Source organism: Chelonoidis abingdonii, chromosome 10 (genome assembly GCF_003597395.2).
Source record: "Chelonoidis abingdonii isolate Lonesome George chromosome 10, CheloAbing_2.0, whole genome shotgun sequence".
In the NCBI taxonomy this organism is placed as follows: Eukaryota; Metazoa; Chordata; order Testudines; family Testudinidae; genus Chelonoidis; species Chelonoidis abingdonii.
This window is the reverse complement of record NC_133778.1, coordinates 17,341,925-17,363,918: the sequence shown is the minus strand read 5'-3', so window position 1 is coordinate 17,363,918 and position 21,994 is coordinate 17,341,925. Positions and strand designations below refer to the sequence as shown.

At 41.5% G+C, this 21,994-nt stretch overlaps 3 protein-coding genes and 2 non-coding genes across 7 annotated transcripts in view; 3 read left to right on the top strand and 2 right to left on the bottom strand.

The window, feature by feature from the left end:
• NDUFS1 (NADH:ubiquinone oxidoreductase core subunit S1) overlaps nt 1–127 on the bottom strand; it is a 30,380-nt gene extending 30,253 nt beyond the window's left edge. The window contains exon 1 of the mRNA XM_032779238.2: nt 10–127. The gene's annotated coding sequence lies outside the window, so the exon portion shown is untranslated. The remainder of the gene's footprint in view (nt 1–9) is intronic.
• A 426-nt stretch (nt 128–553) lies between these two features.
• On the top strand, nt 554–6,991 carry EEF1B2 (eukaryotic translation elongation factor 1 beta 2). Its single transcript, XM_032779244.2, has 6 exons — nt 554–689; nt 1,438–1,560; nt 3,761–3,884; nt 4,881–4,947; nt 5,897–6,022; nt 6,800–6,991. The coding sequence occupies exons 1-6, from the start codon at nt 610–612 to the stop codon at nt 6,952–6,954; spliced, it is 675 nt and encodes a 224-aa protein (XP_032635135.1). The 5' UTR covers nt 554–609; the 3' UTR covers nt 6,955–6,991.
• On the top strand, nt 4,729–4,809 carry LOC116824149 (small nucleolar RNA SNORD51). The gene has a single exon (XR_004373571.1). It is a non-coding gene; the product is annotated as a small nucleolar RNA SNORD51 (small nucleolar RNA).
• Nucleotides 5,377–5,510, top strand: LOC116824150 (small nucleolar RNA SNORA41). The gene has a single exon (XR_004373572.1). It is a non-coding gene; the product is annotated as a small nucleolar RNA SNORA41 (small nucleolar RNA).
• Nucleotides 6,992–9,938: 2,947 nt separating the features above from the next.
• CMKLR2 (chemerin chemokine-like receptor 2) overlaps nt 9,939–21,994 on the bottom strand; it is a 40,705-nt gene continuing 28,649 nt past the window's right edge. For 2 of the 3 annotated variants that reach the window (XM_032779239.2, XM_032779243.2), the window contains one exon: nt 9,939–13,386. In XM_032779239.2, the coding sequence (XP_032635130.1) occupies nt 12,306–13,370 (1,065 nt within the window). In that variant the 5' untranslated portion in view covers nt 13,371–13,386 and the 3' untranslated portion in view covers nt 9,939–12,305. Of the gene's footprint in view, nt 13,387–19,185; nt 19,228–21,994 lie in introns of all 3 variants that reach the window. The other variant, XM_032779242.2, reaches the window with a different exon arrangement.

The following is a 21,994-nucleotide window of genomic DNA, read 5'->3' as shown; positions in this document are numbered from 1 at the left end:
CCCCGTTACCTTCTTGTACTGGGGGACCAGCAGCAGCACCCGCTGCACCGATTTGTTCTTCTGAACCAGAACAACGCTCCTGCGATCTCTCACCCAGCTAATATGGCGGCCGTCTCGGCAATTTCCGCCACTAGCGGCCTCGGAGTCGGCAACTTCCGTCACTCCCCGGAGACACCTTCGGCCAATTCCGTCACTAGTGACCTTGTCAACTTCCGTCACTCTCCGGGGGCACCTTCGGCAATTTCCGTCTCTAGGGGCCTCGGAAACGTCCGTCACTTTTCGGGGACATCTTCGGCAATTTCCGTCACTAGCGGCCTCGGCAAATTAGCCGTGGCGGAACCTCCCGGAACATCCTCATTATTAGCCGTTCACTACATTCCGTCCTTCTGTTTTCATTTCCAACCCGCGCCGAGCCCTGTACCAGATGGTGTGGGAGGGGGCGGGGGGTTATTTCCTTCCCTGCGGAGGGATAATCTCAGGACAGCAATGGCGGTGTGGCGGAGGGATACACGCACTCTATATAAACCCGGCGCGAAGACCAGTTCGCCCTTTCTGCGGTGGGTGCTAGAGCGGCTAGGTTTGTGTGTGTGCTGCACTACCGTTACCATCATGGGCTTCGGGGACCTCAGATCCGCTGCCGGTCTCCGGCTCCTCAACGACTTCCTGGCCGACAAGAGCTACATCGAGGGGTGAGCGGCGGGGGGCAGCGGAGCGCGACCCTCGGCGGTGCGGGTGCCGCGCGCTCGACCGTTGCCGGGCAGGCGAACGAACGGCCCCTCCCCCGCTAAGCCCTGGGCACTGCTGCGGCTCAGGGTGTCTCGAGCCTGCCTGCGTGTGGGGCGTTACTGGCCGCTGGCCCGCACGTGCCTGGTGCCGCGGCTCAGCTGCGGGCCTGCCCCACCCCCAAACGGCCGTTGAGTCCGTTGCCTCCCCAGAGAGGGAAGTACCAGGGTAATAACCCCAGAGTCGCCTGGCCGGTACCGGGCTGCGGTGCTGCTCTCTCGGTTTCCCGCCTGCGCAGCTGCAGGGGCTGGGGGGTTGCGAGATGAGTGGGAACCGCTGCAGTGGGTGTATTTCCTTAGGATCTTGCTGCAGGGAAAGCTGGTCTTCGCTGTGACATTGACTCGAGTATTGTCTCCAACCCCAGCCACAAGCCCTAACTCTAGTGTGGTGTTGTTGTTAACTGTAGCCGACCCGGCCTGCTGGGGGCCAGGCACCGGTACAGGGGTACTGTGGCTCTAGGAGCTTGAGTGTTACGCAGTGTGGCCATTCTCATTTGAGCACGGCTAACCTGTGAGCAGCCATGAGTGTCTTCTGTAGAGAAGACGTATCCAGGTGACTTGTTAAGTGTAAGTGATTTCTCACACGACTTCTGTTATAACTGGTACGTTACAAAAAGCAATTCGTTTTCCTATTTGAATGTGTTCTTTTCTGTAGGTATGGGCCCTCTCAGGCTGACATTGCAGTTTTTGAAGCAGTGTCTACGCCGCCTCCTGCTGACTTGTTCCACGCTCTCCGCTGGTACAACCACATTAAGTCATATGAAAAGCAAAAAGCAAGGTATGCGAACCTAATGCACCAGACGCCAATTTATAGGCGAGTGGTTAAGCATCATAAGCTTTGCAGTTTCCATTCAGTTTTTTTGAACAAAGTCTATTGTGTTTTCATTGGGATTGTAGCCAGCAGTTTATCTAGCTTTTTGTCTTAAAGTTTGTTTGAGCCTCTTTGCTTTTGAAAAGTGTATGCCTGATAGCTCTGAACAAGGGAGCTCTTTATTTATCCATAGAACTGGTACAGTGCAGGCAGGAGTGTGAACCTTCCACACTGTCTTGCTAATAATGCACCTCTGTTCTGATCTAAATGTCAGGAAGCTAATTCTGTCTTCATGCCCTCTCAGTCGTTGGGAGGCTGCTTAAACTTTAACAAGGCACCATTTGTGGTGATGCTTTTATGTAGACCGTGGTTCCACTGGCTGCTTGTGGCCCCATCAGCACACAGCTGTGGCCCACATAATATGGTGAGAGCTACATATGTATCCCACAATGGTAAATAGGTTGAGAACTGTCGATGTAGACCCTGAGTTCTAGGAGTTAGAATGACACTGACCTCATGTAGATTATCAGAATAGTAATTTAAAGTTAATACCACCAGGGATAGATTTGAACCATACCCCAATACAAATTCCCTATACAATCAAGCTCCTGTAGATTTAAATTTGAAACTTGTACGTGTACACCAGCTTCTTTTTTTGCCCAAAGTGTAGTTTGAGGTAGGAATACTAATAAACAAAATGATCACCTGTATATTGGGAGACCTTTCATTCAGACGATCATCCTGAAAGCATAAACCAAATTAAATAGTGACCCACAAAGAGACCTGAAAATGAGAGGAAAATGTGAAAGCAAATGTATTCTTTTCTCTTTTAGTGGATTTAGTGCTCATGAAAGTTGCCGTATTGACAGCCATGGAGACTGAAGTCCTCTCTAGAAAAGGTACAGCATATAGGCAGTGTCAGTGTATGCACCTTCACACTGCCTCACCATTATGCCTCAACCCTGTTCTGGGGGGAGCCTCCTGTAGAGTTGAGTGGTTCAGTCTCCTGACCTTTGGCTTTTTTGATGCTACCATGGATTTATACCACTTGTGATGGTTTCTCTACTTGGAACTAGGCTGAAGTTGTAAACTTACTTCACAAAGCTCACTAAAAATTCTGATATGGTAACTAAATCTAACTAGTGCCAGTCTAACCAAAATCAAAGCAAAAGTGAATATAGAAGAGTGTAATCACTAAGGCTAATATTCTGTCACTGCAGTTCATAAGAAATAGCACTCTAATAAAAATGAAAATAGTCACAAATAGAAATAAAAGCTTAAAATAACAGACCATGCTATTATGGCTTTGGTAGCCACCATAGAAAAATGAAAACACAAAGAGAGAAATAATTAAAGGTAAAGAAAATAAGGTACTGTACCTTAATGAGGAGTCTGTGGAAAACTGTAGTTTGAAGTTTATATATTTTCAAGCACTAGATGGAGCTATTTGATGTGTCTGGGATTCGAAGTACAGTACTTAGTCCCCAAGAAGTTCTTTTGGTTCTTCTGAAATAACCATAAGGAAGTTTATGTTATATGTTAGATATTAGAAAAAACAATTCTCAAACCGCTCCATAGCTTAAGCACTCACTAAAACAGCAAAATCACAGTATTAATTACCCTCTGACAAAGCTAGCTTTATTCATCACCGTGCGTACTGAGTGGCTGTTAATCCTCCACCAAAAGCAAAGGTTTTCAGGGAAACATTTAGGTGGAAAGTAGGAAAATTTACTTAATGAAACACAGTATATTGTTAATTATCATAATTTTAAATCACTAATCTTTCTCTGATCTGTTGTGTAACATCTCTACATATTGAAAAGAAAAGCGAAACTTACCAAAGCACCCACTGACAAAATTTCAGAGAAGTGCTTCATTTTGGTTGGCCGCTGTTAAGTGGCATATTGTAGGAAATGCTGCTAGCAAGAACAAAAATAGGCCATTTAGCTGCCTAGGCACATGGGATTCACCATAATAATTGTCAGTTTAACTATCATGCTGAGCTGTGAGTGCACTTTTGGGATTGTTCTGGTGTTTCACTTTTGAAACTAGTGTACTTCATTGCTACCACAAGTAGTTGGTACTGTAGGTTCACTGATCTTAAAAATATTAGTATCTGAAATTAGGAGTATATTTGTTTTAAATCAATATTTTGCCATTTCTTTAGTTTGCCAGGAGTAAAGAAGGCTTTGGGGAAATATGGTCCTGCTGATGTTGAAGATTCCACAGGTGCAACCACAGATAGCAAAGATGATGATGACATTGATCTCTTTGGATCTGATGAGGAGGAGGTACTGAGTTTTTAAATAGATTTGTGAATTTTTATTTGTTTTTAAACGATCATAATTTGAAATACACCAGAAATTTATTATCACAGCCTTGAAACACATCTGACTTTGCGTGATAAACAGGAAAGAACCTGTGAGGAGATAAATAACTAATGGGGTAGTGAAGAACATGTTTCTGTAATAAGCATGAACTTTACCAGAGCAGTAATAAAAATTAATCTACGAGAAAGCATTTTACTTATGGAAATTTGCATAGGAATGAGGGGGAAAGTCTTCTAAGCTGTTGACCTGACCTGATCTGTGAGGAACTTCAGAGTAACTTATTTTTACATGGTTTAAACTTGAAAAATGCTTTCTACTTTATATATGTCTATTGGATCAACAGGAATGTCCATGTGCAAGGCAGAATATAGAGTAAAATTTTCAGTCACCTAAATGACTTAGGCACTTGGAAATCTGTCTCATAGATGCTCATGAAAATTTTACCTATAGTCTGCCAAGTTCTTAATATCATTCATGCATTTGAGCAGTTCTTTTCATTCCATTCTCATGCTAGTAATGTTTTTGTTCTAAGGATGCAGAAACATTTTTAGGTGACAAACAACAAAAGAACCTTCCTACAAAATTCTAGTAAACTTTTAACTGGCTTATTAAAGCAACAACTTAAAGATCACATTTAAGTTAAATTTTTTTCCTATTCTGTTTGAGTATTAGAAAAAATGCTTAAATGACATGAACAGACTCCACTATTGTGTATTGCAAGCTATGCTCAACTTTTGTCACATAAAGATGGTAGGAGCTTTGTAAACTTCTAGCAAGTTTGCATGAAGTGCCTATTTTTAACCGACTGGTTACATGATGAATAAAATCAAATCACCATCTTTCGGCTGATCTTGTGATGATTTGTTTTTACCTGACTAAAAGCCAGCCCACTTTTATTAATAGTGGGTAAAGAATGTCCGTCTTTGCCTTGTTGTGAGTCTGTTGTTTCTCTTTCAGGAAAGTGAAGAGTCAAAGAGACTGAGAGAAGAGCGTCTTGCTCAATATGAATCTAAGAAGTCCAAAAGTATGTCTGGAAGCTTTTTTTAATAGCCTGTTCTATGCACTTGATTGATTTGCAGTGGAAAGGAGGACAGGAAAATCCCTTTTCTTCCTCCCCCCTCACTTTCTCTACCACTCCCCCCAATTATTAGCTGGAGTAGTTATGATTTACTTCGATCAAGTACATTTGAAATAATACAGTTTCTCACTGTGTTGTGGTAGAGCACTTTTATCACAAGCACACTTTAGTCATACATTGAAACTGCTGTGTCAATAATGAGTTGACTTGAGTTTGGGATTTGCTTCTAAAGATACAAATGTAAAGTTTAGGCTTTCTATTAATGGCTGGACACTCATCTACTTTAGATACTATCAAGATAACATAATTGTAGGAAGGAAGATTAAAAATCAACCTTTTATTTTAATATTGCAACCTAATCATTTAAATATAGGATTCCACAGTTACTGGTCTGGAACTGTTCTGACATGTAGCAGTTGCAGTATTCCATCTGTGGGAAATAAACAGTTACATTGTATCATGCTCCTTTTCAGGTCAGCTGAAAAGGACTTTCTATGTAACAGACAAGATGCAACTTTAGATTTTATGCAAATTTCTGAGTAAGCTTGGCTTGATGACTAGATGACTTCGTATAACAGGTTGGAAGTACATGTCTTTTAACATTATATGAATTTACTGGACATCTTATAAAAGTTATGACAAACAAATCTTTATACAAGAAATTTTCCACATAAGACTGTAAAAACTAAAGCCTTCTACATTGACAGATTCATACATTAAAGTATTATTCATCTGTTTTGACTGTTCTTTTCCTGCTGCATTTTGTATAGGTTTGCAAACGGCTTTTATGAAATGCCTTATAGCCTGGGAAATATCCAGGATATCTTAATTTTAATTTATTCTTTCATCATGTTGCTTTCTCTTTTCTCCCTCACAATTTTCTTGCTTTTTTTAGAACCAACCCTTATTGCCAAATCATCCATTTTACTGGATGTGAAACCCTGGGATGATGAGACAGACATGGCCAAATTGGAGGAGTGTGTCCGAAGCATTCAGGCAGATGGCTTAGTCTGGGGATCTTGTAAGTAGGAGAGAAACAAGAATGTGAGAGCAAGGGGATAGTAGTACAACAGTATGTGTGTTTGGGGGAAAAAAAACCATGCTGCATGCAGAGATGTACTTCAAGACATAACTTCATGGTATGTAGAAATAATAGATATTATATAGTATCGTATGGATCCATGGTAGCCTTTATATAGATCGCTGTTGTCTTAAAAATAAACATCTGATCACTTTTCCAAAATGTAGATTTGATTTGAGAAGTTAATAAGTTGTGGATTGCAGTGCTACTCTGTATTGTCTGCCTTGGTAAACATAATACAGCAGTAATTGCTGGAGACTTTAACTTTAATTGTAAAATAAATCTCTGGCCTGCCTTGTAGAGACCTCAAAATTGTTCATGCTGAGTTGTGGGATGGACCTTCTGAATGGTGGAGAGGAGTGGGTATATTTCCTGGTCAGCTTCCTGTTTTCACCCAGTTCTGCCTCCTTGTGGACTGAAGGTCCTCTGTCAACAGCAAACACATCTCCCTTGTAAAAGTAGATTTGAAATGGGAAAATACTGTCCATAAGTAGCATAAGCAAAAGTAACCTGCATTTGAGTCTGTGCTTTTAATGGCCAAGGGGTTGATAGGTGGTGTGCATATGGAGTATGCTGTTTGTTTCCAGGTGTTTTATGCAATTCAGTATTTTGAACTGGTCTAATTCACGTTGTGTAATTGGTGCTTAAAGTGATGCTCTGGTGAATTAGGGTATTTGGTTAATTGACTCTTAATCACCATATTTCTTTCCTTGACAGCCAAGCTGGTTCCAGTTGGCTATGGTATCAAGAAGCTTCAAATTCAGTGTGTAGTTGAAGACGATAAAGTTGGTACAGATATGTTGGAAGAGAGAATAACAGCCTTTGAAGATTATGTACAATCAATGGATGTAGCTGCTTTCAACAAGATCTAAACCCTCCTACATCTGGAATAAAAGTACTTGAAAGCTTCTGGTTGCTCTATTGTAGCTTATTCCAAATCACTAAATAATCTAGCTCAGTTATGGTTCAAAAAGCTTTTGTTTGCCTGTTGAAGCAAACTGCAGAGTGAAAATGAAAACTAAACAGATCCTCTACCCCAGGATTGACAGTAGTGGATATCAGTACAGAAATCTGGGTTGGTTCTTGATACTTTTGAAAGGAGTAAATAATACACCCAGGCAATTAAGATGATTCTAATGCAGATACCAGTGAGGAAGAGTGGTCTGGTGGTAAGTTACTGGTGCTCTGTACCTCAGTTTCCCCACTGTGAAATGGGAATACTACTTCACCAGGGGTGTGTTTGGCTAAATTTTTTAATATTGTGATTTCTTTAGGGCAGGGTCTAAGGCAGAGGGGTGGGCCACATCCAGCCCATGGGACTCTCCTGCCTGGCCTGGGAGGGTAGTCCCTCCCCCCCCCCCCTTCTCCCTTCCCCTTGGTCTCAGCCCACTGTGCTGCCAGCACAATGCTCTGGGTGTGGGTTGTGAACTCCTGGGGCAGCACAGCTGCAGGGCCTGGCCTGACCTGGTCCTCTGTGGCACGTGATGGCCTGGCTGGCTCCAGCTGGGCAGTGCAGCTGTAGCACCACCAGTTCTCCAGGGGGTGGGGGGTTGTGTAGAGGGCAGGGGGTCAGAGGGTGGGAAACAGGGGGTCTTGAATGGGGGCAGAGGTCCTGAGGGGCTGTCAGGAATGAGAGGATGGTGTGGAGGTTCTTGTGGGGAGGGGGAAGATGGATGAGGCAGGAATCCTGGAAGTGGGGGGCAGATAGGGGGTTGGGGTTGTGCCATGAACCCCTCCCCTAACCAGCCCTCCATACAATTTCCAAAACCCAATGTGGCTCTGAGGCCAAAAAGTTTGCCTGCCCCTGGTCTAGGTACATAAAATCCAAGCTGCAGGAATGCTGTCCAGACTTGGTTTGATAATGAATACCAAATAAGTTGCGATGTGATATGACTATATGAAAAGCCAGTGCAGTTTTGAACTGCGTATGTAAAATCATGTCATGGAGTTGGGAGGCAAAGAGAGAACACTAGGGGCAGCATATCCCTTTCAATTAAATGCTTAAGTAGACTGATATACTGGCTTTATGAACCAATTCTTGTGTATAATTAAGGGTTAATAGGGAGTTCAATCACTTTAGATTACCTCATTTTGTTTCATTTATAATGTTTGGACATACTGTGCTTTAATTGAAGTCAAAGTCAGTCTTTCAGAAGAGAAAAATATGATCATATCCCATGAGTATTACACTGAAAAATCCAAAGATGGCTAAGCTGCACTCATGATCATAATGATCCTGCATACTTTTGTTTTCTGTATAATACTTGTATAAGCATATACCCCTTTAGCAGAGTTCAGCTTGCTTGTATCAGGGCTGAATTTGGCCATTATAGATGTGAGGTCCTGGGGTGTGTGTGTTTTCCACAGAACTTAATCTAATGATGGAATATGCTAGCTGAATGCTTTCCCCGCCAGGACTATGTAAATCTGCAATTGCCTGTTTAGGGTTTTCTTCATAAGCTTTCAGTTAATGAAATTTCTAGTCCCTTTTGTTGAGCTAGGTAATGTGAAGCACTGAGTTGCCTGGAGGCTGAAACAGTAACACTATAGTTGCAACTGGGATAGGTTTAATGTGGAAACATGACATTTTACTTTAAAATCATCACCATTTCACTTCTGCTAGTTCTATTGGAAACATGGTGCTTACCTGGGATGGCAAGACTTGTTGCTCTGTTTGTTCAAAAGTTTGTTGTACAGCAAAAAGGTTGCAAATGCTTTGATTTATTTTATCCTCCATAAAAGATGCCCTGTGTCCAACAGATGATTAAATAAAACCATATCACAGGCCTTCCCACCCCCACTTTAACAATCTTTTAATTCCAATAAGGAAGAGCTAGTATAAAAACATCTAATACTGACTCTTCCCTTGTTTTCTTAATGTTGCACCTAGTAGTTTCTGTCATAACTCATTTTTTAAAGATCCTTACAGGTGCTGTGAAAAATGAGGAAGACTGGGCAAAAATAATTACAATGCCTGACAAGAGCAGTGTTATAAGATCTACTGTCCCTGGTCATCTATCTGCAATACTCTTGTTTTTATCAAAAATACTTCAGCTGTTCAAAAATTGCTTTTACTTAAACCTTTGAACAGTTTTCTTGAAAGTATAGATCCATGTAGTTAACAGTGACTTGCAGATTGTAACACTTCAGGAGATAATTACACCAGCCAGCCACCTGCAGTGTCAGGCTGCACTGTTGGTGGATTCGTGCTGTTTTAATACTGACCCTACTCCTGCAGAAGTACTGGAGAATACTGAAAATGTTGCAGAATTGAGACTGATGTAAAAGAATGGGTTCTGGGCATGTTTCAGTTGGTATTAGACAAGTAAACAGAGCCTGTTGAAGCACTGAGGAATAATCAGGAAAGTAATATTCTACAATCCTGCCATAACAACATCATACAGAGCTAGGAAAAGCCAGTTAACCAGTTTGATTAGTTTTCTGAACTTTTATTTGAAATGTGGGGGGGGGGGAAGGAATTCCTATGTTAATCAAACTATTATGCATGTGTCAAATGCACTAATTTGCTCCAGTCAAAAAAAAAAAAAAAAATCCCTCAAACAAAGTACATTGGGGTGGGGGGAGGAGAAACCTGCTAGTAAACAAAAAATTAGTTATTTGCACAGGTCTAATCAGGAGACAGGCTCTTGCTGTATTGTTCAGGCCTTGTCTTGGAGAATGAAGATCCCTCTTCCAACCTAAGGAAGAGAAGAATATCTGCCCCTAACACAGCACTCCAGAAGGATCAGTGAAAGGCACGATAAATTCTGGATGTAACAGAACCAGGAATAGTAGAAAGAGATATGGGGTCAGGCTTACAAAAGTTTAAAAGGTAAAAACTGTCATGAGGTCATAATCCAGTGGTTACTGTACAGCTTCCCTTTATTGAAAAATCAAGTATAATAGCAAAAGAAACAGCCACAAACTAATCCAAGTACTAAACCTCACAGACTGCTTAGGAATGTCAGAGCAGCTGATCAGATGAGAGGACTGTTCTTATCCAGACATCTGTCAATAGTTGTTATCCTTAAATCTCAGGCTGGCTTTCCAACCAAACAGCCACCTTCCCTTCTCAGGAAAGTTTATCCTGCACTGGCCTGTACAGCTGCTGAGATGGCTCCACCATCTGCACCTGGCATTTGCTGCTCCTGCCATTTTTCCATAGTCAGTGACTTGAATAAGCATCTGTCATTTCAATCAGCATACAGACTCCATTAGCATCTATCTCACTGTCCTCAGGAAACAAAGCCTGTGTCTTCCTTGGTTTTGTTTAGATGTCTTCTGTTCCTTCCGTAGAGGTGGCTTATGCAGTACTTATGATGCCTGTTCCTTGGTGTGAATTACTTGGGCAGGTTGCCAGTCCTTTTCTCCCTATCCAGTGACAGTAACTGGCATTCTTGTGCTGTGTCTTCAAATCTGTACCTCTCCTAGAACTATTTCAGGGTTGTTATTAGCTCAAGAAGCTTGCTACACATTGGTTTATGTCCTCCTGTCCCATGGGTCACTGAACTGCTGTTCCTAACAAACTATGGTGATAGTCCAACAATACTAAGCATGGATCTCTTGAATATTCCACAGCTTTGAAAAAAAATATTTACTGACTCCTTTGCTAACCCTTTTGACTATGCAGAATAAGGGCTTGAACTACTCTGTCAAAGAGAATTGCTGCAATGTGCCTTACCACTGAGATTGAGAAATCCACTATACTTGGATTATTTTTCCAGAACCCTTTGGGTTGAACATGGAGCTTTTTTAAGAGCAGACAGCAACCGTGCATTTCAGCTGAGGAGAGGAAGTGAAGAATACTGTATTCAAAAACAGCAGAAGGTTAACACCCTGCTCTTAGGAAAAAATGCCAGGGAATCTAAAGAAGAGAGGGTAGAACTTCTGGTTAAGGCATATATCACAGCACAAAGCTCATAACATCTTGCTGAGGCAGTAGTTCTGTAATGACTCAGGAAAGAGTGGTACCTAACCAATTAGCAACGTCATATTTTGTAGCATTTAGGTGTATTTCTGAGATGGTACTGATCCAGCCTAACACCGCTCAGCTCATGAGGCCTAATGAACTCAGACCAAAATGTGGCTGCAGGCAATATTGATCTATTCATAATTTGTGCAAATACAGTTCAAAGTAATAGAATATTTTGTGTAAAAGAACATTATGCATGAATCTATATATAGAGCCCCATCTACACTGTAAACTTTATTTGTGTAGACAAGGCCATATGGTGTTATAACCATGTTACAGCCCCAATCTTACACACTGAGGCAAGAATGTGTGTATAGTTTTGAACATACATATATTCAAGCTGGCTGAAAATATACCTTTACTGGGTATACATGAGCTAACAGGAAACTCAGGGCCTCACAGAAGGGATGGCGCAAGGGGCAGGGCAAGGTTGTTCGGTTTTATGCAAGTAGAAAGTTGGCAACCCTAGTGTAGCAGTAGAGGGAGGCAGGGGTCATGCAATCTATACTATGATTAGGAAAAAAATGTTATTTCTTTATGCTTCCAGGAGAGGGGAAAAAATTTAAAACATCCCCTCCTCACCATAAGACATCAAAAACATGGACAACCAGGAAATGAAACTGACTAGAAAGCCACACTGTATCAGACCCCAGGGTATGGGGTTGTCCAAGCAGTGTGTAAGGAAACATCAACCACTAAACAGGGGACGTTAATTGATTTTTGTTGTAATAATCTACAGCACTTGATCAACCTTTTCCATATTTGGGACCCTTTTCTATATTGGGACCCCTTTCCTACTCAGACCGGGGCCCCTCCCTCTAGCTGGGATCTAACCAGGAGTTCTCCTTATTTAGCACTATTGGAAGCGTGAGAGTTCTAGGCTGATAACTCCTGGATCTAAGCTGTTACATAATTCAACAGAGAAATATTTTTGTTATATATGATTATGTTGAGAAGGTGTCATTTTCAATACCTCTTCTAGAATTTACACAACAGGATTTATAGTGGATCTGATCCAAATCCCACTGATTGCAGTGGGCTTTGATGCATGCCCTTTATACATCAAACTAGCATCTTATCCAAATTCTGCAGCCTTAAAAAAAAGAAAGGAAAATCCAGCTAACATGGGGTGCAGCATTAAATTGATTGCAATCAACCCACTGTTCTTTTTTGTAGCTAAGATACACATCTGTTTGACTGTGAATCTACTGCTGGTTATATGCAGTGAGGAAGAGATTTTGTATGAGCTGGTCACTGAGTGGTTTCACAATACCGCACAGCCGGATAGCTGTTGTCAGAGTTCCGCAGTTGTTCACTGATTGTTGCAGACCGGCTGACCTCCCAGACTGCAAGTTTTAGTGCCTCGGAAACTGTCGCCCTGACACGGGTTTGGAACTTCTTGCTAATCAGAACATAGAGGATTGGATTGAGGCAGCTGTTGATGAAAGCCAGGCCAGTAGAGAGGGGAATACCGCTGAGAAGCCAGTCATGGAAGCGTTCATTATGGTGAGCAGATAGTTCCAGAACAGTAAATATGTGATAGGGGGTCCAGCAAACAAAAAAAGCTACAACTACCGCAAGGATGGTCCAGAAAAGCCTGCTGGAAGTCAGCATGGTTCTCTTCTTCACCTTCAGAACGAGAAATGAGTAACAAAGGACCATGGTCACCAGGGGAAAGAGGTAGCCACAAACAAGCCTCACCCAAATGAAAATATTATGCCTCATCACAATGAGTTCTTTGTCATGCGGATGGAAGTTGTTATAGCAAATAGTGGTGTTGTGAATGGTAATTGTGTCTCTGAAGTGTAAGGCAGGGGCACCAATAGCAGCAGCTGAGATCCAAATAATCACACTCAGAATGAGGGTGTTCCTTAGGGTCCGATATGTGTTGGAAAAGACTGGGTGTACCAGGCGGATATAGCGGTCAAGGCTGATGATGGTCAGGAAGAAGACACTGGCAAACATATTTAGTAAAGCAATGAAGGAGTTGGTCTTGCAGAGCCATTTCCCAAAGGGCCAATGGAAGCCCATGGCCACATACGTAATGTAGAGAGGCAGGAAAAGAACAAAGATGAAGTCTGCAATGGCCAGGTTGAGGAACCAGAGGGTACTGACTGATTTATCCCATTTAAACCCCATAAACCAGATGACTATGGCATTTCCTGGCACCCCCAGGAGAAAAGCCACACTGCATAAGGAAAGAGAGATGATGTGTGCAACACTGAGGTAGGACTGGGGTGGTTCATCTTCCTCATAGTCATAGAAATAGGAGTAGTTGTCAAAATCTTCACTCAGCATCATTTCAGGAAACCCCATAGTGTATGGCTACGTTCTGTGAAGAAAAGGAAATGGAAAACTTAAAAGGGAAACGTTCAGGTCAAATCATATCTTAAACTTTTTTTTTTTTAAACCGTATTACTAATACCACCATAATTTCATTCAAGGGCTTGGACATCAGAAATAAATGAGTTTCACTGCTTCAAGTGTATCACTTTTTGGCTGTCTAGTGCTAGCACAATGCTTTACCCTTTGAGTTGCAGAAACTGCAGGGGAGCATTCACATCTGGACAAAGAAACTATTTATAATGGCACTTACAAAAGTCTCTTGAAGATGTCTTTCTGATAAATTTATGTGTCATTTTTCTAATAGTCCTAGTCTTGTAAAAACCCATAAACAAAACAACCCTATATTTAGAACCTAAGTTATCCGACACAGTCCCTTAAAAAACAACAACCGACGACTAAAATGAGTGCATTTTGTATGTCCCTGTAAGTTTGGACCTGCCCCTGTTCCTGTTGAAGTCACTGGGAATCTTGACCTGTATGGGAAATGGGTTGAACTCCATCAACCAGTGCAAACCCACCTATTTCAATGGTTATACTGATTTACGCTGGCTGAGGATCTGGTCCTTTCCAAGATCACCATTTGGAGTCATTCATTGTGAAGTGTTGCTTTGTACTTTTTAAATAGAAATGAAAGTAAACCCCAAAGCTGATTATATTAAAATTTAAATTACTATTTAATATACAGGGGCAGGACTGTCTTGTGGCTAGAGCACAGGACTGGGAGTCAGTTCCTGACTTTGCCACTGACTTCCTGTATGATCATGGAAACGTGGGGCTGGAAGGGACCTTGAGATGTCATCAATTCCGTCTGTGACTGATTTCTGTTACCAAGCTGCCTGAGGCCTCAGGTGATCAGGCTAAAGCCGGAGGATCGTTTGGGGAGAAGATGACAAAACACACTAAGTGTCTAAGTTTAAAGCTTTATTAATAAAATAATAAAATAACAGCAGTAAGTGTTAAGACTGCTCCCACATCACTCAAAGTAAGCAAGAAAGTGTTAGTGCCCCAGCCCTAACCCACTTTCATACACACACAGGACCTGAGACTGGCCAAGCCTGGGTGTAATGTAAGAAGAGGGAGAGGGGTGGTCGGGAGTTCTTGCCACATGCATGACCCGTGTCCAGTGTCCGCTGCGATCTCCGCCTTGCTTTGGCTCTCGGGAGGTTTTTAAGTCCTGGTGTCCTATGGGGGTGTTTTCGGCCAAGGCCCTCTGTTCCCGGTGCTCTTTGTACCAGTTCAAACCAGCTCGCTGTGGCCTCCTTGGCCTCCCAGAACACACCAGCTCCAGAAGCTTTGTTTCCCCCCTGTTGGCTTTCGCTGTCTCATTCACTCTCACTCCTATCTCTGCAGGCCTGCTCAACTTTGTTACCTTCTCACGGCTGGACAGCTGGAGATTTCTCGTGGCACCCATGACCTTGGACTGGGGCCAGCATCTTATCTTCTCACGGAGCTAGCTGAAGTGTCAAGTTAACCTGTTCTCTGCTCTTTTCCTCATTCCCTCTCTTGGCCTCTCACTCCCTGCAAAGGAATCTTCCATTCCACACTCATCTCTTTGACCCTTCCCAAAAAGCCCTGCAATGCTTGCAACAGCGTTAGCAAGATACCATGCTGATCTGCCTTCCCCAGGAGACCGCGTGAGAGAGGGGGACATTGGGGTGTGACAGAGCCCCCTGCACTGAGGCAGGACTAAGTAAACCTAGATCATCCACATCAGAGGTTTGTCCAGCCTGTTATTAAAAACCTCCAGTGATGGGGATTCCACAACCTCTCTTAGAAGCCTATTCCAGTGTTAAAGTACCTTTACAGTTAGAAATATTTTCCTAATATACGAACTACATCTCCCTTGTTACAGATTAAACTGATTACTTCTCCCTGACTACCTAAGATAGAACAATTTATCAGAGTCCTCTTTATCACAGCCCTTAACATATCTGAAGACTGATCAGGTCTGCCCTTCTCAAAAAGAAACATGCCCAGTTTATTTAACCTTTCCTCCTAGGTCAGGTTTTCTGAACCTTTTATCATTTTTTATATTGGCCAAATTGCTTAATCTCTTTGCATCTGTTTTCCTACCTGCAAAATGGGGTGTTAAGTAGGTGAACTCAATAATGTTGGTAAAGTTCTGGGAGATACTCGGACGGAAGACATTATAGAAGTGCAAAATATTATTCTTTCTTTTTGAGTTTGGGGTTTTACAGCTTCTGTCTCCCAGTCCTGTTTGAAGTAGGATTTATTGGACGTCTGTGGCAGAAATCAGAGAAGAGCCAGGCGTCTGTGTAGGCGAAAGGGTGCAATTAAAATGCTAGGGAGCCAAGTTTCTTGGGGTTTTTTTGTTTTGTTTTGCTTTAAATTGCTAAAAATACGATCTGGAACATCAAGGTCATAGTCGCAATTTAAAGTTCAGGGGTTTATTCCACTCTGATACACACAAGTTTACAATGAGGAATGCTGAGACGCAGAAAAGCTAAACAGTCCAGACTTCTTAGGGCCAGATTTGAACACCCTTGCTCTTCTTGAGTAACGTTTTGCTCCATGAGGAGTCCCACTGACTTCAAAAGTTCTGCTCATGGAGTGAGGTAACATGCAGAAGGCTATCAGAATCTGGTCCTTATTAAAGAGTTTATCGTACAAAGATTAAAAAAAAAATTAACAGTGGGCTAGGTCCTCAGTTGGTGTAAATCAACTTCGTTCCAGTAAAGCCTCTGCAGCTGTAAGCCAGGTGACACCTGCCGGGGGTCTGGCCGAATTTTGTTTTCTTTCCAAGAAGGGGCACTTTTCTCTTGGTTTGTTGAAACAGGAAATTAGTTATATTCAAACTTAATCAAAAGTGGAGTCTCAGATATCTTATAATGGGCAAAGGGGAGTTGTTTTTTACTGCGTCACTAAACTAAAGCCATATATGTTGCTGAATTTTCCTTGGCAACCAGTGAAGTGTTCCAATTCAACTACTTTAAGAAAAGTGCTAGTAAAGCATTTCTTGATTTAAGTGGTGGACTCCAGATTTACAGTGGTGTAAATGAGATCTGCATCTGGCCTTGAGTTCTTATTTGTGTCTTGTACATCCTGGAGAACGTTGCCAGCGTTTAACATGAAATTACCATATAGATCCCAGATGGGCATAGATCCATTCCCAGAATGAAAACAATTTGTGAGACCAATAGTAATGAAACCAGTTATTAAGAAAAAAAAGTCACAACAAAAGGCATCGTGGACCAAACATCTTTGGCTGGCTAGCAGCAGTAGCTTTAATAATCCGACAACAGAAATTATTTATTTTCTGTCACAAAGGACCAAAGCAGTCGATGCAGCTCATCCTAAAGAGAGTTTATTATAGAGCTATGTACAAAAAGCCCTTGAGCTGCTTGGCTTGCAAATGCCCTAGTTAGACCCCTTTAAATTGACTAGTGGTATGAAGCAAGTTTGATACACTGCATTTCTTTGCAGACTCTTTAGAAGTGGAACACAGAAGGTCTCATGGCTTAAGGTACTGACAGGAGTTCAAGAGAGCAAGAGTTCAGTTTTCGCTTCTGCCAGAGATCAAGTGGATGATGTTAAGCAAGTCATTTAATTTCTCTGCACTTCAGTACCCCTGAACCTTCACTTCCCTACCTCACAAGGTGTTGTGAGGACAAATGTGTTACAGTTTGGGTAGAATGCAGGTACTATGATATTAGGGACCTATAATTACCTAGATAGCATGCCACTAAATCTGGCCCTGCCTAGGTGACAGGATAGCCTCTACAGGAATTGTAACTCTTTCCCTGCCCCTTTTTTTGTCATTTTAAAGTTTTTCTGCCATTTCTCAACTAATGAAGAAAATGAGACCAGCTCTGCACTCTCTCTCTAAGCACTGAAGCATGTGCATAAGTCTAATTCTATTCAGCAAATCACAAACAAGTGCTTATTTTTAAACTTGTGCTTAAATCCCATTGGCTTCAAGTACTTTACCGAATAGGGATGGATTTATGCACATGCTTAACTTTAAGCAGATGCTTCACTCCTTTGCTGAACTGAGACCCAAGGGACAAGTTGTAGAAATTAATGGACTTACATTAGGAGTAAAAATGGACTAACACAGCTGAATCAGGCCCACAAGTTTCATTTGATAAAATAGAAATATGTTGGTCCCTGGTGATCACTCGATTTTGGGCAAAGACTAAGCATGGAAAGTTTCAGGCCACAAATTAGAAGAATGTGGAAAAAAAACCCAGGAAATATTTCATCGTTTTAGTTATAGTGATAGCTACCAGATAATTGCTATGCAGTAAAAAAAGGATATTCCCCAGCAGAAAGTAATGTCCAACAGGAAAGATAAGAAAAATATGGCATGTGCACTCATCAAAGAGGGACCCGAGAAATTAACTGGGTGCAGATGGAGGAGAGGAAGGGCGGATAAAACGTCCCCAAAGAATAAAAGAAAGCAGTAGAACTAAAAATGATTCCTCAGCAGCAAATGCTTGGCAGGTTAAAAAAAACACACACAGTTTCTCAACTTCCCGCTATTGAGACAGCTTCTGGACCATGATTTTCTGGGAAAGAATCTAAACAGGAAGGGCAGGAAAAACAATAAAAAGAGCCTAGGAAAATAAAACAAAGGAAAATGGATAGTAAAAGGAATTTTAGAGGGAGAAAAGTTTAATAGCATAAAGCAGGCTTGTTTTGGCAGATTTGTGATCAAGAGCGATTTGTTGCATTAGTGAAGCTCCGATCAAAAGAGACCAAGTTCTGCTCTGTTACACCTCTGTACTGCATGGGTGTAACTGAGAGCAGCCTATGTATGGCCGACTGGATGCAAGAAGTGTGAGTCTATTTGTATTAATTTCCTGAGGACTAGTTCTGGGAAGGAGTTAAGACTCAGCATGCAGATTTGGAGCCCAGTTCCATATTTTTTTAATTCCATTAATTAAAGGAGAGCAGGAAAAGGCTCTTGAGATATTTTGCTCATTGAACCACATCTTGCATGGCTCTTTGACTTCAAAGGGACTACTCACTTGAGTAAAGTTATGCACATACATAAGTGTTTACAGGATCAGGCCTTTAATGTGTACATGGATGAAAAAGTAAAAAATAAGCAGAAGGATGTTATATATTGATATATTCATGTTATAAAGTGTATAAAGAAGAGCTACCCCATTTCATCTAGCAAGAGTGATAACTTCTGTCCTTTCTAGTTTACTCATCTTGAAGGAATTTTATTGTGTGTGTTATTCTGGTCAATATACGTTTTTTAAAAAAATATTTGTTCAGGTTGTAAGGGAGCCACATTTATGTAATTAAATTCTACATCCCCTTGGGGTGTGGAATCTGTACAAATACCAGTACCACCCAGCTGAGTCATTTGTCAAAAAAAATTATATCATTGCAAGAAGAACATTATAAACATGAGCAGTACCCTTAACAGCTGGAATAAGAGTGAGTTTGAGCCAACAAGAGAACATTTTTTTAAAATCCTGAGATGACCCTTTATGTTTATTTTAAATGCCTTTACCCACATAACAAATAATACCTTAGATTAAACTGAAATAATTTTTAAAAAGTTAAAAGTGAAATTTGACCATCTATTGCTGGTTACATTCTGCATTTCAGTCGCCATGCAGTTCAATTTCTGGTTCTCAAGTACCAGCACAAAGGAGCAATATTTGAGTTGCAAATGCCCCATGGAAATGTTTGTATCCAAACAACTTATTTAAAATTGAAGCTAAAAATAATACTGAAAGAGCATTTTAATATGAGGTTTTGTAAAGCCTCTTAAAACTCCCAAATCTTAATTTGGAAACTAAATTACCTGGCAATGTCCCTGCTATGTTTAGATCTTCAGAGATGCTGCCTAACAGGAGAAAAGACATTTATCAAATATCTATGTATTTCTAGTGTGAACCAAAACACACCAAATAAAAGACCCCTCTAGAAAGAGGGCCTATTTTTGTGATGTGCAGTATTGTAAATGTGGTTTGACGAACTATAATTCCAAGGTTATGCTTTGTCCAAGTACCTCACCTCAAACTCCTTTGCTTACCCCAGTCTCCCAGAAGCAAAAAGGTTTTACAAGCTTGGGGTCCCTACCCAGCAAACGCACGTGAACTGTCTCATAAAGGCCATGTGCACTAAGAGTTTGCAGAGTTAGAACCTAGTTGTTGTTTTTTAAGGAGAGTTGTGAGACAAATACGTAACGTGCATCTGCTAATAGACTGATAGACAAACTGGGTGGGGGAGAAGGAGGGAAGCAGGATTGTGAGTTGCCATTGCCACCTGTGGACAGTCCTTGATTCGATCATCAAGAATTGATGTAAAGAGCTGCACAAAGGAAGCCATTTACAGTGTGTGACAAGACTACTGGTCATACAAAACCTAGGACCATCTACTAGCACCTTAACTAGTTACATACACAGATCTAGAGTGCTCCTCTAACATGATACACAGTATGCTGTCTCCCTGCGGGGGCCCCCAAACAGAGCCAAGGGAAGCATCAAGAGCTAGACAGAGGCAGTGAAAACTGATAGGTGTATGAGAGAACCTATCTACAAAAAGAGGTGCAATAAAGATTGCAGGCCGCTGGACAGCGATTGTTGTTAGGGCTTTCTAGTCTGTGCATGTCCAGTTGCCAGAGTGGGGTAGGGGTGGGGTTTGGAGACATTCAGACATGCAGGCTCACTCCCTGCTGGGCTTTGGGTTTCACACAGCAGCAAGAGAGAGGAAAATCTTTCTCAATAAACAGGAAAATGTGGTTAGAAGTTTGGCCGATAGGACTCAGGGACGGGTACAAGTTACAAAATTGCTTTTAATGCATTGAAACCGACCAAGTTTAAAAGATGATTATGTCTGTCGAAAGGTGTTTTAAACAGTAAACAAATCCTTTCTGGAAAGGGCAGGCAGAACACTTGCTCCCTTTGTTGTCCATTCATACTTTGAGGTCACAAGCCCCTCCACAAACTGATTCTCTTTAATTTGGTTGCCTAACTAACTGTAGATAGAGGTGCCTAACTTTAAGCCACCAAGTGTGAAAATGTTTAGCCTGTGTGTCTAAGTTTCCCTGTCTGTAAAAGAGAGAATAATAATTAAACTGCCTCAGGAGCATTGTAAGCTTGGAGTCATTAATGCTTGTGCCTTGAGATCCTTGGACAGAAAGATCTAAAGAAATGCAAAGTATTAATAAATGTTTCTAGTACCCAAGAGATTTTACCATGTGCCACAGACAGTGCTTTTCCTACAGCTGATTCCAAGGCCAGATTCCCAACTGTTGTGTAAATCAGCAATGGCATAGCTCCATTGACTCAGTGTCTGGAGTTGCATTACTCTGTTACTTTCATAGCGTTACCCCCATTGAGCATCAATTATGTAGATAATCCATTTTTACATTTACTCATAGATTCCAAGGACAGACCTCCAATCTGTGATCATCCAATCTGACCTCCGGTGTAGCACAGGCCATAGAACTCCCCCAAAACATTAAAGTGGATCTTTTAGAAAAACATCCAGTCTTCATTTTAAAATTGTCAGTGATGGAGAATGCACCATGACCCTCGGTAAATTGCTCCAGTGGTTAATCACTCTCATTCAAAATTTCCAGTCTGAATTTGTCTAGCTTGAACTTCCAGCCATTGGATTATGTTATACCATTCTCTGCTAGACAGAAGATCTCATTATTAAAAATGTATTCACCATGTTGGCACTTATAGACTGTAATCAAGTCACCCCTTAAGCTTCTCTTTGTTAAACTAAATAGACTATAAGGCAGGTTTTCTCACCCTTTAATCATTCTCATGGCTCTTCTCTGAACCCTCTCCAATTTATTCTCATCCATCTTGAACTGTTGATATCAGAACTGGACACAGTATTCCAGCAGCAGTCCTACCAGTGCCAAATACAGAGGTAAAATAACTGCTCTACTCCTATTCAAAAGTCCTCTGTTTATCCATCCCAGGATCACATTAGCCCTTTTGGCCTCAGCATCACACTGAGAGCTCGTGTTCAGCATTATCCACCAGGTCATCTTTTGTTTTTATTTAAAAGTTTTCCTCTGTCACATGAAATATGGGTTTTGTAGTTATAAAATGGGACCTGGAATCTGGCCCTGTGGGTTCTATTCCTGGCTATGCCACAGATTTCCTGTTGGATCTGGGGTAGTTGCTTGACCTCTCTGTGCCTCAGTGTTGAAATCAGACTCAGGTTTTCAGTCTAAAATAGCAGATGACAAACAGACAGTCACAATTTCAGTTCATTTTGTACTGTGTGAAGTCTTCTTAAAGGATCAAAGTTCTCTGAGACCAACAACATTTGGCCCTTAGTGAATTATCCAGGTATCTTATACTAAGAATTTGGGCTGCAACCATCTCCCAGATTTGGTTCTCATCACTTAAAATCAATAGATGTGGTCAAGTGAAGGTGTGTTTGCAGTCTGTGTTGCTTAAAGATGAACATGACTATATGGGTGGCAAGTCCATTTGTTCAGTTTTGTAAACCAAGGTCGCTGCATTTGCTTGGGGAAGATTTGGCCAGTAAAGTTGATTGTAGAGGTCACAATGGTAGATCCTGTCACAAGAAAGTTGAAATTAGCAGAGCTGGCTGTCTCTCTGCTGTTAATTTTGTGACAAGAA